Below are 18,874 nucleotides of genomic sequence, written 5' to 3' on the forward strand. Positions count from 1 at the left end.
AATACATGAGGGTAATAATCTCTTTATCATATAATCTCAAGCTCAATATAACGTGTTTTTGTAAACTGTATACGCAACTTTAATTCCAGTCAGCCATTACGCAATATTCAAATGACGTAAGAATATGTGGTGCGGTGTATTTTTGAATGGAAATGACGTCAAACTCGAATGAGGTCATTTTGGATGTCCTTATATCAAAATAAACTAGGGCCTAACGTTTTTTGTTTTCTGAACGCTGGACAGCTTTCAGTGTAAAATTGTTATTGAAATGTTTTTATTTAATGACTATGAATGCATGCGTCAATTATGGAATTTCACCCATGTGCGTTTGCTTAAATGTCATTAAACCTAGTGTCGTGACCTCCATTAATTTGCATCTAATTTGCAAAGTTATCAAATTCTTAAAGTATGTGATCTGAAAAATATCACATACTTTGATTGCACTGAAAATGTAAGATATTATATGATAAATATATATATCATTTTGGATATGAACTCTTCATGTATCATGTATCACTACATGATTTATCAGAATACTGAAATGAACTCTTCATGTACCTCTATATGATCCCCCCCCCCCCCCCCCCCCCCCCCAAATGCTGAAAGTTGAAAATGTCATCACAACCTTGGGAATAATATCAACTGGGTTGGTTGATGAACATCAGTTCAAGTGTTCCATACAACATTATTTTAGTATTAGGCTTGTTTTTCATTAAGGTGCTTCCATGTGCATTTCTGCGTGATCATTTTTTAACACAATGCATTTACATGTAGGGCCTTTTTCCATATACGCGATTCAGCACATCGGCATTGAAAGCGCTGGGAAAAAATAAGTCAACTGACGAATGATTTTTCCATGCGCAACTTTTTCTGAAAGCTGAAAGTAAACTCTTGACAACATAAAATTTTGTATAGTTGTCGGCTTGTGAAAATATAGATATGGAAAAATCGAATTTACGCTTACAGAAACGTGCACGATAAAAAGATGCCCAGAATCGTGTTAGTGGAAAGCAGGCCCGCTTGCACAACAGTTCAAGTGACAGATCTGCATACGCAGGATTAATAAGCAAAACGATTTAAATATACCATTTCAGGTGTTAAATCTCAACTATTATGAGAGGGGGGGGGAGAAAAAAAAGTTTGTGGCCAAACATATATTGCTTTCTATCATTTGTGGGGCGGGATTTAGCCCAGTGGGTTGAGTACTCGCTTGAGGTGCTTACGTCGCAGGATCGAACCACCTCAACTGATTGGGTTTCTACTTGTTCCAACCAGTGTACCACAACTGGACAACGGTCGTGATATGTGCTTTCCTGTCTGTGGGATGGTGCACATAAAGATGCCTTGCTACCAATGGAGAAATACAGCGGGTTTCCTCTCTAAGACTATGTCAAAATTACCAAATGTTTGACATGATGATTAATAAATCAATGTGCTCTAGTGGAGTTGTTAAACAAAACATCTTCTTCTATCACTTGTGGTTTGAACTCAAGGTATAAAAACTAACATCACTTGGAAGTAACTTTACATGCCAGTGACTTTACAGGTTTTCCGGAAATGTCAAGGAAAGAACTATGCAGGAGTACAAAAAGTTAAAGTTTGTTTTGTTTAATGACACCACTAGAGCACATTGATTTATTAATCATCGGCTATTGGATGTCAAACATTTGGTAACTATGACATATAGTCTTAAAGTTAAAGTTTGTTTTGTTTAATGACACCACTAGAGCACATTGATTTATTAATCATCGGCTATTGGATGTCAAACATTTGGTAATTATGACATAGTCATAGAGAAAACCTGGTACATTTTTCTATTAGTAGCAAGGGATCTTTTATATGTACAATCCCATAGACAGGATAGCACATACCACGGCCTTTGATATACCAATCGTGATGCACTGGTTGGAATGAGAAATAGCCCAATGAGCCCACCGACGAGGATCGAGCCTAGACAGACTATGCATTTGACAAGCGCTTTACTACTGGGCTACTTTCCGCCCTTTGAAGTAAGAGGATATTATATTAAAAAATAACATATAAATAATAAGATTTTCTAGTTGTGGCCACAAACGTTCTGATCCACTCTCATAGAGTTAATACATTTAACAGTTTTACAAGAATTTTTAATTTATATCCAACAGAACAAAAACCAAATAAACTGAGAAAAAAAACCAAACCAAAAAACCCCACCAAAACATTTATCTGTAACAACACCGATATAATTATTAAATATTATTAAAATTAAATAACATTACAGAAATAGATTATTAAAAATATTGCATATGAATAATTGAACTTCATTTGCTCGGAATCCCATGTTAATGTTGGTAGTGCGACTTTAGAGCCTTGTACAAACATTTCTATTATAAACATAACCTTTTCTATACTTTCGCCAGTACAACATTTACTAACGAAAGGTTTTCACAAAATACTGTTACAATATCATTTAAACATAATGAATTGACAGTTGGTTTTATACAAGATGATCAAGATGATCACACAGTGTTACTTGAAGTAATGAAAGGTAGAAAACTTCAGTATGTTGCAATGACTTTTTAAAAATGTTACTAAAGGCCAGTTCACAGTGTTACTTGTAGTAATGAAATGTTGAAATGAAAAATGTAAAAAAAAGAAAAAAAAAAAAAGAATCAGATCTGATATTAATGCCTATAAACATGGATTTCAGTGTGAATATATTTGTACTGACGTGTAGTGTGTGGAATATTTAATAAAAACAGGGATCTTTTTGAAACCTTTATCAAATAACTTAAAATAAATGCTCACAATTATGGACTCATTCTTAACGTTTTGTTTGTAATGTCACACTGTAATTGAGTGATCAAATAGCAAAAAAAAAGAAAAAGAAAAAAAAAAGAAAAAGGTTTTTATGTTAATTTTCAACTTACTGCTCACATCTCAATAACATTCAAACTTGGTGACTGGCCATACATTGATATCAAAGTGTAACCATAGCGACAGGAGTTATTCAAACAATCTTCATCTTCAAAGAAAATTATTAAGGGGTGGGGTTAGAGCAGGCATTTTTTTTAATGCAATGGCAGTTAAGGCAAAAATCTATTCAAATAGCTCCAACAGAAATGACCGTTTCAGATTGATCAGACAAGTTACTACTGTTGACCCAGTCTGAATATTTAATTTCTCTCAACCTGCCACTGTGGACCCAGTCTCAATATTTCGCTTGTAATAATCTTTTACTTTAATTTATTTCTCTTTTTTCAATCAGCAGTTTCACATTAATTCACAACCTGTCATCACAGACTTAGCCTGTATATGTAATTTGTTATTACAGACAGAGTCTGTATATATCATTCATAATCAATTAACTCTTATATGGAATATAATTTAAAAAAACAAAACCAATGGCACATTTCTTCATACATGTGACACACAACACTGAAACAACCTGGACAAAATTTACGCAGCCTGTTTTTCTTCAACACAGGTGCTTAAGCATAGTAAATGTATGTATTGACATGTGTAAGATATAAACAGGCTATGTAAATTCGGCCCAATGTGTGTAAACTATTCCTTAAATGCTCATCAAAAATACTTTTCAGCAAGAAAAAGTACATAAATAACTACAACACAGCAATCCCCAGCAAGAATGATCGACACACATACGAAACAGTGAAACATAAACCCCCTACACATTGCAAGTCTATCTATATCAAATAACAACATACACATGTACACATAGTACATATACATATATATATATATATTATATATATATATATATAAGTAATCTGATTGGACGGTTATTATTATATCAAATGGCTCGGTTAAAATAAAAACACATAAAATGGTTTGATATGTGGTAATAAATTGTGAATAGATGATTCCCTGGTCAAGGGATGAATATGATTCAATAAAAAGATATAATGACAGACGCGTAATTGGACGGTTTGAACATGTGACCTATTTGTGAGGCTGTGATTGGATGAAGTGATGAGTAAACAAGATGGCGGATCACAGTAGCTTGTCCCAGTCTGTGAAGTCTTCTTCTATGTCCTCGTTGTGATAGACGCCGCCGGTATGTCCTGAAATGACCGTCTGCGCAGAGGAATAACTCTCTGACCCACTCTGAAAATACAAAGTAACAACTAATAAGAATGTCTGTAACAAATAACCAATAAGAATGCATTGACCAATAAGAATGCTTGCAACAAAACAACAACCAATAAGAATGCCTGTAACAAAGCAAGAACCGAATAAGAAATGCCTGTAACAAACAACCAATAAGAATGCCTGTACCATATTACCAATAAGAATTCCTGTAACAAAGCAAGAATGCACCATCTGGCTAGTAGATGGAAAAGTTATATTGCAAAAAAATAATTGTTTAATGACAAGACAAAATATGAGAGAGAGAGAGAGAGAGAGAGAGAGAGAGAGAGAGAGAGAGAGAGAGAGAGAGAGAGAGAGAAAGACAGAGAAGTAATGGCTTATTACCTGTGAATGTGGACTAATCTGTGGACTGTTGGGTAATGGGTTGTCTCCCCTTGATCTGTCTGGGTGTCCGAGCGAACCATTGCTAAATGTATGACCTGACAATGAAAATATAACATGATATATTTGACACAACAAACCAGGCTAAAACATCAAAAAGAATTTATGCTATGATCTCGTCTCTGTTCCCATCAGGGGTGGGATGTAGCCCAGTGGTAAAGCGTTCGCTTGATGCGCAGTCGGTCTAGGATCGATCCCCGTCGGTGGACCCATTGGGCTATTTCTCGTTCCAGCCAGTGCTCCACAACTGGTGTAACAATAGTATGTACTATCCTGTCTGTGGGATGGTGCATATAAAAGATCCCTTGCTGCTTATTGAAAAAGTTGCCCATGAAGTGGCGACAGTGGGTTTCCTCTCTCAATATCTGTGTGGTACTTAACCATATATTATGTCTGACGCCATATAATCGTAAAATAAAATGTGCTGAGTGCGTCGTTAAACAAAACAGTTCCTTCCTTCCTTCCTGTTCCTATCAAAATGTAATACCAATAAGTTAAAAGTCTAATTTAGTACAAAATTACTTCACTACACTACATGACTTAATAAAAATTAGTTTCTCGCTCCAGCCAGTGCACCAAGAAAGAAATGTTTTATTTAACGACGCACTCAACACATTTTATTTACGTTTATATGGCGTCAGACATATGGTTAAGGACCACACAGATTTTGAGAGGAAACCCACTGTCGCCACTACATGGGCTACTCTTCCGATTAGCGGCAAGGGATCTTTTATTTGCGCTTCCCACAGGCAGGATAGCACAAACCATGGCCTTTGTTGAACCAGTTATGGATCACTGGTTGGTGCAAGTGGTTTGCACCTACCCATTGAGCCTTGCGGAGCACTCACTCAGGGTTTGGAGTTGGTATCTGGATTAAAAATCCCATGCCTCGACTGGGATCCGAACCCAGTACCTACCAGCCTGTAGACCGATGGCCTACCACGCCGCCACCGAGGCCGGTCGCCAGTGCACCACGACTGGTACATCAAAGGTCGTGGTATGTACTATCCTGATTGTGGGACGGTGCACATAGAAAATCGAAAAAGAGTAGCCCACGAAGTGGCGACAGCGGGTTTCCTCCCTCAATATCTGTGTGGTCCTTAGCCATATGTCCGACACCATATAACCTTAAACAAAATGTGTTGAGTGCGTTGTTAAATAAAACATTTCCTTTCCTTATAAAATTAGAGGCTATTACACATTTAAATGAATTGAATGTTTCACAACAAACCAGCACAAGAAATAGACTATTAGGAGTCAAAGGCTGTTATACAATGATCAACTGACCACAATAAAGTTAAAGTTTGTTTTATTTAACGACACAACTAGAGCACATTGATTTATGAATCATCAGCTATTGGATGTCAAACACTTGGTAATTTTGATAGTGTTTAGAGAGGAAACCCGCCACATTTTTCCATTAGTAGCAAGGGATCTTTTATATGCACCATCCTACAGACAGAATAGCACATACCACAGCCTTTGATATACCAGTTGTGGTGCACTGGCTGGAACGAGATAGCCCAATGGGCCCACTGATGGGGATCGATCCCAAACCGACTGCTCATCAAGTTAGCGCTTTACAACTGGGCTACATGACGACAAAAAGAAAAACAATTCTGTAGAATTAATTGCCCTGCCTACCATAACAGTTGTGGCCATAGATGTTCATTAAAATGCATGTTTAAAAACCCTCTTTTTTAATCTATTAAAACAAATTCAATTAATATTTAAAAATTATTGTCACATACATTATGAAGAACATCCATAGGTTCAACTATAAACCAAGTTTTATTGATGTAGGAAGGAAGGAAGGACTGTTTTATTTAACAATGTACTCACATTTTTAACTACAGTAGGACTTAAGGACAAGTTAATGATACATGGAGCTATATAGTAACTGCAAAACGTTATGATTGAAAGTAATAGTGCAAAACTTTATGATTGAAATACTGCAAAACTTTAACATTGAAAGTAATACTGCAAAACTTTATTATTGAAATACTGCAAAACTTTAACATTGAAAGTAATACTGCAAAACTTTACCATTGAAAGTAATAGTGCAAAACTTTACCATTGAAAGTGATAGTGCAAAACTTTACCATTGAAAGTAATAATGCAAAACTTTACCATTGAAAGTAATAGTGCAAAACTTTATGATTGAAATACTGCAAAACTTTAACATTGAAAGTAATACTGCAAAACTTTAACATTGAAAGTAATAGTGCAAAACTTTAACGTTGAAAGTAATACTGCAAAATTTCATTCAAAGTAATATTGCAAAAATTTAACATTGAAAGTAATAATGTAAAACTTTAACATTGAAAGTAATACTGCAAGTAAATTTTTTTTTTGTAAGATAGTGAAATCAGGGCCCCCAACCATGACACTACCATACTTGCAACTGGGGTCAATAAACTTCTTAACACAACCCCCCCCCCCCCCCCTCCCCAAAAAAATAAAAATAAATAAAAACAAAACATTGCAAGTAATACCTTTCTTGCAGGGAGGAGATACCCTTGAAATACTTATAACCTCATGTTTTAACTTGGTAATTAAGGGGAGAGAACACTGGTTACTCAAACACCTGTAGACTGACCGGCTGTCTTGTGTTGTGTTTGATTCTGCCGGTTGAAGAAGTTGTTGAGAGATGACGCGAGGTCTGCGAACTGCTCGGAGTTGATGGCCCAGTTGTTGGTGTCGCCCTGCTTCACTGTGTCCATCAGACCTGAAACACAACAACACTCATCAGATACGATCGACTACAAACTCATCTGTACATGTGGTAGGGGTGGGACATAGTTACAATCAACAACAAACTCATCTGTACATGTAGTGGGGGTGGGACATAGTTACAATCAACAACAAACTCATCTGTACATGTGGTAGGGGTGGGACATAGCTAGGATCGACTACAAACTCATCTGTACATGTAGTGGGGGTGGAACATAGCTACGATCAACTACAAACTTATCTGTACATGTAGTGGGGGTGGGACATAGCTACGATCAACTACAAACTCATCTGTACATGTGGTAGGGGTGGGACACAGCTACGATCAACTACAAACTCATCTGTACATGTAGTGGGGGTGGGACATAGGTAAGATCAACTACAAACTCATCTGTACATGTGGTAGGGGTGGGACATAGCCAGGATCGAATACAAACTCATCTGTACATGTAGTGGGGGTGGGACATACCTACGATCAACTACAAACGTATCTGTACATGTAGTGGGGGTGGGACATAGCTACGATCAACTACAAACTCATCTGTACATGTGGTAGGGGTGGGACACAGCTACGATCAACTACAAACTCATCTGTACATGTAGTGGGGGTGGGACATAGCTACGATCAACTACAAACTCATCTGTACATGTGGTAGGGGTGGGACACAGCTACGATCAACTACAAACTCATCTGTACATGTGGTGGGTGGGGACTGGACATAGCTACGATCAACTACAAACTCATCTGTACATGTGGTGGGGGTGGGACATAGCTACGATCAACTACAAACTCATCTGTACATGTGGTGGGGGTGGGACACAGCTACGATCAACTACAAACTCATCTGTACATGTAGTGGGGGTGGGACATAGCTACGATCAACTACAAACTCATCTGTACATGTAGTGGGGGTGGGACATAGCTACGATCAACTACAAACTCATCTGTACATGTGGTAGGGGTGGGACACAGCTACGATCAACTACAAACTCATCTGTACATGTGGTCAACTGGGGTACAGGTAGTGGGGGTGGGACATAGCTACGATCAACTACAAACTCATCTAGACATGTGGTGGGGTGGGACATAGCTATGATCAACTACAAACGTATCTGTACATGTGGTGGGGACGGGACATAGCTACGATCAACTACAAACTCATCTGTACATGTGGTGGGGGTGGGACACAGCTACGATCAACTACAAACTCATCTGTACATGTGGTGGGGCGGGACATAGCTATGATCAACTACAAACTCATCTGTACATGTGGTGGGGACGGGACATAGCTATGATCGACTACAAACTCATCTGTACATGTGGTGGGTGGGGACTGGACATAGCTATATTCAACTACAAACTCATCTGTACATGTGGTGGGGCGGGACATAGCTATGATCAACTACAAACTCATCTGTACATGTGGTGGGGGGGGGACATAGCTACGATCAACTACAAACTCATCTGTACATGTGGTGGGGGTGGGACACAGCTACGATCAACTACAAACTCATCTGTACATGTGGTGGGGCGGGACATAGCTACGATCAACTACAAACTCATCTGTACATGTGGTGGGTGGGGACTGGACATAGCTACGATCAACTACAAACTCATCTGTACAGGTAGTGGGGGTGGGACATAGCTACGATCAACTACAAACTCATCTAGACATGTGGTGGGGTGGGACATAGCTATGATCAACTACAAACTTATCTGTACATGTGGTGGGGACGGGACATAGCTACGATCAACTACAAACTCATCTGTACATGTGGTGGGGCGGGACATAGCTACGATCAACTACAAACTCATCTGTACATGTGGTGGGGCGGGACATAGCTACGATCAACTACAAACTCATCTGTACATGTGGTGGGGCGGGACATAGCTACGATCAACTACAAACTCATCTGTACATGTGGTGGGGCGGGACATAGCTATGATCAACTACAAACTCATCTGTACATGTGGTGGGTGGGGACATAGCTACGATCAACTACAAACGCATCTAGACATGTGGTGGGGGCGGGACATAGCTATGATCAACTACAAACTCATCTGTACATGTGGTGGGGCGGGACATAGCTATGATCAACTACAAACTCATCTAGACATGTGGTGGGGCGGGACATAGCTATGATCAACTACAAACTCATCTGTACATGTGGTGGGGACGGGACATAGCTACGATCAACTACAAACTCATCTGTACATGTGGTGGGGCGGGACATAGCTACGATCAACTACAAACTCATCTGTACATGTGGTGGGGGTGGGACACAGGATCAACTACAAACTCATCTGTACATAGCTATGATCAACTACAAACTCATCTGTACATGTGGTGGGTGGGGACGGGACATAGCTACGATCAACTACAAACTCATCTAGACATGTGGTGGGGGGGACATAGCTACGGTGACATAGCTATGATCAACTACAAACTCATCTGTACATGTGGTGGGGCGGGACATAGCTACGATCAACTACAAACTCATCTGTACATGTGGTGGGTGGGGACGGGACATAGCTATGATCAACTACAAACTCATCTGTACATGTGGTAGGGGACGGGACATAGCTATGATCAACTACAAACTCATCTAGACATGTGGTGGGGGCGGGACATAGCTATGATCAACTACAAACTCATCTAGACATGTGGTGGGGCGGGACATAGCTATGATCAACTACAAACTCATCTAGACATGTGGTGGGGCGGGACATAGCTATGATCAACTACAAACTCATCTAGACATGTGGTGGGGACGGGACATAGCTATGATCAACTACAAACTCATCTGTACATGTGGTGGGGACGGGACATAGCTATGATCAACTACAAACTCATCTGTACATGTGGTGGGGACGGGACATAGCTATGATCAACTACAAACTCATCTGTACATGTGGTGGGGGGACATAGCTATGATCAACTACAAAGATCTCATCTAGACATGTGGTGACATAGCTACGATCAACTACAAACTCATCTAGACATGTGGTGGGACGGGACATAGCTATGATCAACTACAAACTCATCTGTACATGTGGTGGGGCGGGACATAGCTATGATCAACTACAAACTCATCTGTACATGTGGTGGGGACGGGACATAACTATGATCAACTACAAACTCATCTAGACATGTGGTGGGGACGGGACATAGCTATGATCAACTACAAACTCATCTAGACATGTGGTGGGGCGGGACATAGCTATGATCAACTACAAACTCATCTAGACATGTGGTGGGGCGGGACATAGCTATGATCAACTACAAACTCATCTAGACATATGGTGGGGACGGGACATAGCTATGATCAACTAGAAACTCATCTAGACATGTAGTGGGGCGGGACATAGCTATGATCAACTACAAACTCATCTAGACATGTGGTGGGGCGGGACATAGCTATGATCAACTACAAACTCATCTAGACATGTGGTGGGGTGGGACATAGCTATGATCAACTACAAACTCATCTGTACATGTGGTGGGGCGGGACATAGCTATGATCAACTACAAACTCATCTAGACATGTGGTGGGGTGGGACATAGCTACGATCAACTACAAACTCATCTGTACATGCGGTAGGGGTGGGACACAGCCACGATCAACTAGAAACTTATCTGTACATGTGGTGGGGTGGGACACAGCTACGATCAACTACAAACTCATCTGTACATGTGGTGGGGCGGGACATAGCTACGATCAACTACAAACTCATCTGTACATGTGGTAGGGACGAGACATAGCTACGATCAACTACAAACTCATCTGTACATGTGGTGGGGGTGGGGACATAGCTACGATCAACAACAAACTCATCTGTACATGTGGTGGGTGGGGCCAGGTTATAACTACTGTAGTTCTGCACAAAATTCGAGTACTTTTTTTTTTACATGTTTCAAGCACAAGGCTACTTGACACAGTGGTACTAGATGAAATAAAATTGCATACATTTTTTTGCCCGGATGAAACCTCCTTTTTTTTTCCAAACCACATTTATCACCAATCACAGGACTTGTGGTTGTGTTAAACCATGATAATAATAATATCTACAATCACACATTAAGTTGTGCTGTGTGTTTGCAGCAAGCAAGCCAGCTGACACTATGTATTCACTGCAAGTTGCAGAAGAAATTAAACAAAGTTCAAGAAACTCGTGTAGACATGCGCTACATGTACACGTATGTGCTATAAATAAAATGATCACAAAACTCTTAAATGTTTGAGTGTGCTAAATTTGTGTATGTTATCAACTACAAGACTAATGGCACAGGCAACCTACATTGTAGAAACCAGGTTGAAAAGAACTTTAAATAGAGAATAACTAGTTAATGATGTCGGATATCGGCTTTATTTTGTGAAATAAAAAAGAAAGGAATTTCTCATTCAGCCTGAACAGGATAAACCTGATATCCTAAGTCATTAACTAGTTATTCTCTTTATCCTACAAACCATGAAAATTAAGGGGGAAAAGCTATTATTTCTGTTATTTCAGCTGCATTTTAAGATGACCTAGAGGTCATATGAGTGAATTTGTAATGTAGCTGTACGTGTTACGTTACATGTGTGACGTCAAAAGTCTTATCCTGCTACTATACGGATATTACTGTGCTTTACCCGTCATCATAATCTGTAGATAGAAACTGTAGTTGCAGGATAAACGTCTTTTGAAGTAAAACTCATGTCTGGAGCTTGTGCTTACAGTTAACTTATACTAGTATGTCACAAGCAAAAATTGTGACAATCAGTTTTAATTTTAAGTTATGTGCATGCTAAGAAAATCCTGTGCTATTTATTCACAATCAAAAACTAATATCCTAAAACTCCATGCACATTATGCATACTGCCTTACAAGTAAACAAAGATCAAGTAAACCAAACAGAAATTACAAAGAAAGAAAAAGTAACAATTAGTTATTGTAAAACTGTACAATCATAAAACAGTGTTTGAGCAAGTTACTTCAACACGAATATTTAGTAAATTAACATAAACAGAAATTTAAAAACTCAAAACAAAACAAAAATTAGTGAGAGAAAATTATCATGTTGAAAATACAAGTACCCGGTAGATCTGTTAAACGTACGTAGACAAAGGACTAAAAGTAATATATTTTTACTTTTGTAACTATAACAATTAGAAGCTAAAACCTACTACAAAATTGTTATATATTATGTATAATAATTTAATTACATGTAAATTATAAGCTGAATAAACTATGATAATTATATTGTAAGTTGTAAGAACCAGTTGAAAATATTTTTAAGTAACTGCAAAAAAACATATTAAAAAAAGTTTGCTGAGAGAAAAATCTACCAAACATTTCATTAACAATGTTCACAATTTTCAAACACAGAAGAAAAAAAAAGGTATGAATGTCAACCATCTATTATATTACTATTAAACTTTTTTTTTTTTTTTTTTTTTTTGAGGAAATCTGATTAAAAATGTACACATACATGTACTGTAAAACAAAGAAGCAATTCTTAAAACGAAAGTGTTATGGTAAGTAGAATTTTTTATTTTTTTTTAGATTATAGCAAATGCATGCATCAAGTTCTAATCCCCATGCCATCGTTTATGTTCAAATGTCTAAAATCAGTTTGATTCTTAAGTGTGGAAATTTGTATTCTCAAGGGTAGAATTGATAAATGTTCAGTTATTCATCACAATAAAATGAGAGAGAGAGAGAGAGAGAGCGATATAGCACTTCCAAAGATAATGCAATTTTTAAATCAACAAGGTTTCAAAACCAGCCCAGTTTTGAATGTTTGAGAAACATAAAAATTACATAATATTCCAATAATTTAAAATAAATAATAATAAATAATAATAATAATAATAATTTTCAGTGACAGAAATAAGCAGAATTTTTCACTAGTCCATCGGACTAATACATCTAAAAATCTACTTTTATTTGTCTAAATAAATAGTTTGTACAAGGACGATGGTTTTCATTGCTCAAAATGAAACTTCTTTGAACATTTTTGCCTGTCGACTAGACAACCACTAAGGTACATTTTGTTTGTCCGAGCAGATTTTCACTTGTCAGAACAAATGGCCAAGTGCTTATTTCGAACACTGATTTTAACATAAAATAAATATTACAGACCCTCAGTGAACCAGAATTGATTATTCCCTCAAACCCGGACCCTCAGTATAAACCAGATTTCGCTCAATATCAGATGTTTTTCAGTCTCCTTTCTAAGTAATGGAACCTCCCTAAACCAAATACCCTTTAAAAACCGACTTTTTACTTGGTCACATGAATGCAGGGGTTCAAAAATCCCATCGCCCGACGCCCGTGCCAAGTGGAATTTTCATGCCGGGCAAGTAATTATGTTACCTGCATATGCCCGATGACAAGTGACTAATGTAACCCCTAAAACCGTTTTTAAATTTTGTTACAAATTTTGTTAAAACCTTTGGAAAGAGTTCCGATCGTGCGAGCATTTACATAGCTCTATAAGGAGAACTAACCCTAACCCTAAATGCTGGAACGATCGGAACTCTTGCCAATGTGTTGACACACCAAAATGGAAAACAATGTGTTGAAAAGTTCGATAGCAACTTTTAGAGTTATTCACCTTTTACTATCGACTAAGATTGGTAATTTCCGCCACTGAACGTTCGACTTAATTCATACAAGTAATCGGTTCGATAATCTTCAAACTTGGAAATAGCTTCCAATACGCTTTACAGCTTATATAAAAATAAAGTATACATGCCTTGTGTGTGCAATCATAATGTTTAATCCTTGCAAACATGGTATATGAGGTGGGATACAGTTTAAAATTGTCATATTCAAATTAAATTAGACGTTAACGTGGTTCCTGAATCTGCTCTTTGCAAATGAACTGGGGTGTAAAGCAAGATTATAATTTCCGAGTTCACTTGAACAGAGCCTAAATATTATGAACTGTATTCTTATAAAAGTTGCAAGACATTTTAGTTTAGATATAATAAACCTTGTAGCAGAACATACTTGATGGGATTTTTTCAGTACTTTACAAATGTAAATCTACGTTCGTGTAAAATGAACGGGTAAGGTAAAGTTATATTTCATTAGCCCTACGTCATAATCGTGATGGTGCGATGCCCTCTAAGCATACATGAATATATATATTTTTTTCTGCTTTATTAATAGTTTTTAACAAATAAATTATACCCAATAAGATAAAAATACAAGGCTGCAATCGATGTACACCCAGGGAGGCTGTTGTTTACCAAGCCTGCACTATTTAAAAACATTTGAAAAGAAACAGAGCTCATGTTTACTTTGAGCCCAGCCACGGCTGTTTGCAAGAGACTTTTCTCAGCTATTAACAGGGTAAAAACACCCCAGAGAAGTGTTTTGGGGCACAAAATGTTAAATAATATACACACAATAATGACACATGGTCCAAAATCCCTAAACATTTTTGAACCAATGCCAGCCATAAAAGAATTCTTTCAAGATTATTACACTATTAAGCACTGTATTAAATTAAATAGGAGCAACACAATTGGTTACCTTAAGAAGTATGGGCAAGTGGAAAAATATATAGGGCAAGTGAATATCTGATTGAACCCCTGGGATGTCCGGTTTAAAGGGGTTTCACCTCACATATAACTGGTTAGAATTACGATCACAAATAAAACAATGAATTAATTTTTTTTAAATCTGAAAACAGTTTCTTGACGAACACTTCAAGAAATGTGACTAGTGCGAGCAGCAAGCGAAAGGTTGGTAGATTTGTCTCCCCTTGCAGTATTAGTAAGAAAGCGTGGCACTCACATTGTACCTCACCTTGGAACTGTGACATATCAATATTGGTCAGGTCACCACCGTTAAGTCGCATGCTTTCTTTTAAGCTGTCCAAATTCTGAAGCCAGTCCGTCGCCGAACTGTTCAGATTTGGAACGCCTGACGAAAACAAAAACACAACACATTTATATGAACACCCATCAAACAACATATATCAGCTGGCCCAAAAAAAGACATAATCTTACTGAATAAGGAATTGTATAAAAAAAGTATATAATCTGGACTATAACTTTGATATTTCACACCCATTACTATACAAATATTTGCCACCTTCAGTGAAAATTTTAGGGCCGTAGGTCAAATATTGTTAAAATAGCGACACATTCAAAACTGAAAGTAAAAACAATGTGACGCTCATTGTACTTAAATGTACATCACTCCTGTCTGGTGTCACATTCTTTAAATGTAGTTTACAAGTTAAGATCTGTCGCTATTTTAACAATATTTGACCTATGGGCCTAAAATTTTCACTGAAGGTGGCAAATATCGATATAGTAATAGGTGTTAAATATACAAGTTATAGTCCCCATACCTTTTTAAATAATTTAATATTCAGTAGGATTGTTGGTTTTTTTTGGGTGGGGGCCACCCGATATATATACCTGTTAAAGATCATTCGCCAGTGTTTGACTATGGAGTTTTGTTTAATTAAAGACACTACATATACAGGTAACTGGAGTCTGCTGCCATTGTAGTATGTTTCAAACTAACAGAGCTTTTTAAAACTTATCTGTAACAGAATTTTATCATAATTTAAGGGATAACTATGTTGTATTTGACCATTTGCGAATGTTAATGCTGGTTTTACTGTCACAAATTGAGTTAAAAGTGATGATTAGCAGAGACAGTAAAACAGATATTTACGATTGTAAAACATAGTTATTCAAATTCTAATTCAATAAATTCATTCAAAAAATAATATCGGGTCAAAAATAATTTTTGTAAAGAACACAACGTTAACAATAACCTGATCACTACGATCGTGTTTCAAGTAATCCGCTTTTTAAAATAATTACAGCACAAGACAATTAAAACAACTGTTGCTCCTCATTTGGTTTTTCATTGTTTTAATAATGACAAGGCCAATCATTATTACCGATTTCATTTATTCTGAATACTCATTCTCGTTCCAACCAGTGCACCACGACTGGTATATCATGTGCTATCAGGCATGACAATGACACTTGATGAAATCAGCGGAAAGCTTTGCGAACTGTGCACAAAGCGGACAGTACACGGCCAAAAAAACCGACCTAAATGGCTTTCAAATCTGCAGATTTCCGCGGATCCGCAGAAGATTGTGATGCCTGTGCTATCCTGTCTGTGGAATGGTGCATATAAAAGAGCCATTGCTATTAATGGAAAAAAGTAGCAGATTTCCTCTCTAAGACTATGTCAAAATTACCGAATGTTAGACATCCAATAGCCAATGATTAATAAACTGAGGTGCTCTAGTAGTGTTGTTAAACAAAAACAAACTTTAATGACAAAAAAGTGACTAAAATTACACATACATATTAGATACATTTTGTTGTTTAGAATATCATTTGTGTACACAAGGTATTTGTGGTCAATAATTTTGTGGTCAAAAGTTGTTTGCGCTAAAGTGTACCTCAAAGAAGATGAACAAAAACACATTGGGTATATAGCCATTGATAATATAAACAACATTTATTTAACGTGTAATTCTAGTCGTAAAAAAAATGCTGTAATAGTTGGGGAAATGTGACAATAGCAGCAAACTCAAGCCATAAAAAACCCCAGTCAAAAACATTTTCATGAACATACAAACCAAATACTGAGCAGTGTTCGAGATTAAACATTTTGGCCAGTATCCCAGTTGGATACTAATATTTTAAAATCTGGTATCCCACATGAGAAAATTCATAAATAACATCGTAACACACTTGGACGACACTGTTCTGGTTCCCAGTCTATTGCCACGCCGCAATCGAAATCGCAGAATTAATGAAATTCGCAAAAACAATTGCTACATCTATTTTTGCGTAATACTGACATAAACTCATATTTAGCAGTAATCAATAAGTATTTCTGACATTACTAATGATAAACCTACCTGTATAAATTTTCTGCAGATGTGGAATCAATATCTTAAATAAAATTTGAAAGGAGGAAACATCCAACAAAAACAATAGCGACGTAGCAGTTCCCAGTCTATTGTTACGCCGCTATTGCTCCAGAGTAGCATAAGACTGGGTATAAGTCGGGGGAGATATTGTTACAGCATAGCATTAGACTGGGTATAAGTCGGGGGAGATATTGTTACAGCATAGCATTGACTGGGTATGAGCTCGAATATACTGTTACTTAACTTCACCAGTAAATGACAACTTTCATTGAATCAGCAAAAGATAAAAACGCAGGATTAAAATAACAACAACATTATATGGTATCCTGGTGGGATACTGGGTTCTTGAAGTCTGGTATCCAACATTAAATTCTGGTATCCCCAGGATATCGGGATACTATTAATCTCGAACACTGCTGAGGGGCAGGGAGGGGGAGGTGGGGAGTGTGTGTTTAATGCCAGTTTCTGCTTTTAAACCAAAGATATTTTGATGTACTCTATTAGGAGATTGGAGGAGGTATAATACCACTTCCAGGGAACATTTTGTTCAGTACCATGCCGTGATTCGCTATACAAGTTTCAGAGATCACTACACAATTTTAAAACATTAAACAGGTATTTGCTAATTAATTTAAAATTGACTAGAAATATTGTTAATCAAGATTTTGAAGACAAAATGTTCCCTTTTCATAATCTTAAACAAAAGTAGAGGAACTCTAATAACAATTTACAATTGCCAAAATTGGAATGGTTGTATGATAATAGTGAATTAATTGGGCAAACATTACAACCAGTAGTTCAGTATTACAGTAGGTTTTATGACCACCAAAGATCTTGAAGGACGATAGGGTCAGAAGTCAAATTTAACCTTTAGACTACTGGATTAATTTTTAACAAAAACCACGTTGAGTTTATAATTTTTACTGACATATATTCACTTAAATGTTTTATAAATACATGAAATAAAGTTCATATATGAATCGGTAAGTATTATTTTCATGGGTTTTTGTAATTTTTATTATTTTTAGATCAGTTAATGGTGATTAAAATTAGACAAAAAATCGAAAAAGTTGCGTTTACTTACGGGCATTTGTGGCCAGCTGTCCAGTATTTATGTCCATTATTCCCGATAACAGTGGTTTTCTGACCAGATTTTTTTTTTAAACCCGAACTATGATTTATATTGCAATATTTGGTGATTTTCGTTGTTGGTAAAACAATCAAATTTATTATCAAAATAGCTGTCACAATCAGCTATCGATCCCTGAAAATGACCGCGACGTGCCGCCATTGTTGTCAAGCGAAATAATGTTCCACAGTGATTAATAGACCTTCGTGGAAATGGTCAAAATCGAGAATGACACCCGACGCACGTGTACGGCGCAACTGTGTAATGCATGTGCAAACTATGGAATGTGTTTCGGTGTGTTCATAAACAGACCTGAACGTTCTTTACTAGGTCTAATAGTTGATATTAACATTAATATTTCAGGTTCCCCTACTTTTTTTTAAGAGTATATTTCAACAAACAAAAAGAAAGAAAGAGAGAAAAAAAAGGAAATATTTGAAAAACAACACTCAATAAAAATGTTTCATCTGGTAAAGAAATGAAAAGGATATTTGCTACTTTGTGAGTGTGGTAAATTGGATAAAGGATAATGTCCATATAGTCCCAAGTTCCGTAACTTGATATATGT

The 18,874-nt window shown here is 37.1% G+C and overlaps 1 protein-coding gene across 4 annotated transcripts in view; it reads right to left on the bottom strand.

The window, feature by feature from the left end:
- Positions 1-1,870: 1,870 nt before the first annotated feature.
- LOC121390714 (forkhead box protein J2-like) overlaps positions 1,871-18,874 on the bottom strand; it is a 50,258-nt gene continuing 33,254 nt past the window's right edge. Inside the window, exons 7-10 of one of the 4 annotated variants that reach the window (XM_041522614.1) lie at positions 15,071-15,187; positions 7,121-7,261; positions 4,477-4,571; positions 1,871-4,107 (exon numbers count right to left, since the gene is read on the bottom strand). In XM_041522614.1, coding sequence (XP_041378548.1) covers positions 3,994-4,107; positions 4,477-4,571; positions 7,121-7,261; positions 15,071-15,187 — 467 coding nt within the window. In that variant the 3' untranslated portion in view covers positions 1,871-3,993. Of the gene's footprint in view, positions 4,108-4,476; positions 4,572-7,120; positions 7,262-15,058; positions 15,188-18,874 lie in introns of all 4 variants that reach the window. The other 3 variants (XM_041522613.1, XM_041522612.1, XM_041522615.1) reach the window with 3 other exon arrangements.

The sequence above is a fragment of the Gigantopelta aegis genome, chromosome 15 (genome assembly GCF_016097555.1).
Source record: "Gigantopelta aegis isolate Gae_Host chromosome 15, Gae_host_genome, whole genome shotgun sequence".
Taxonomy (NCBI): Eukaryota; Metazoa; Mollusca; class Gastropoda; order Neomphalida; family Peltospiridae; genus Gigantopelta; species Gigantopelta aegis.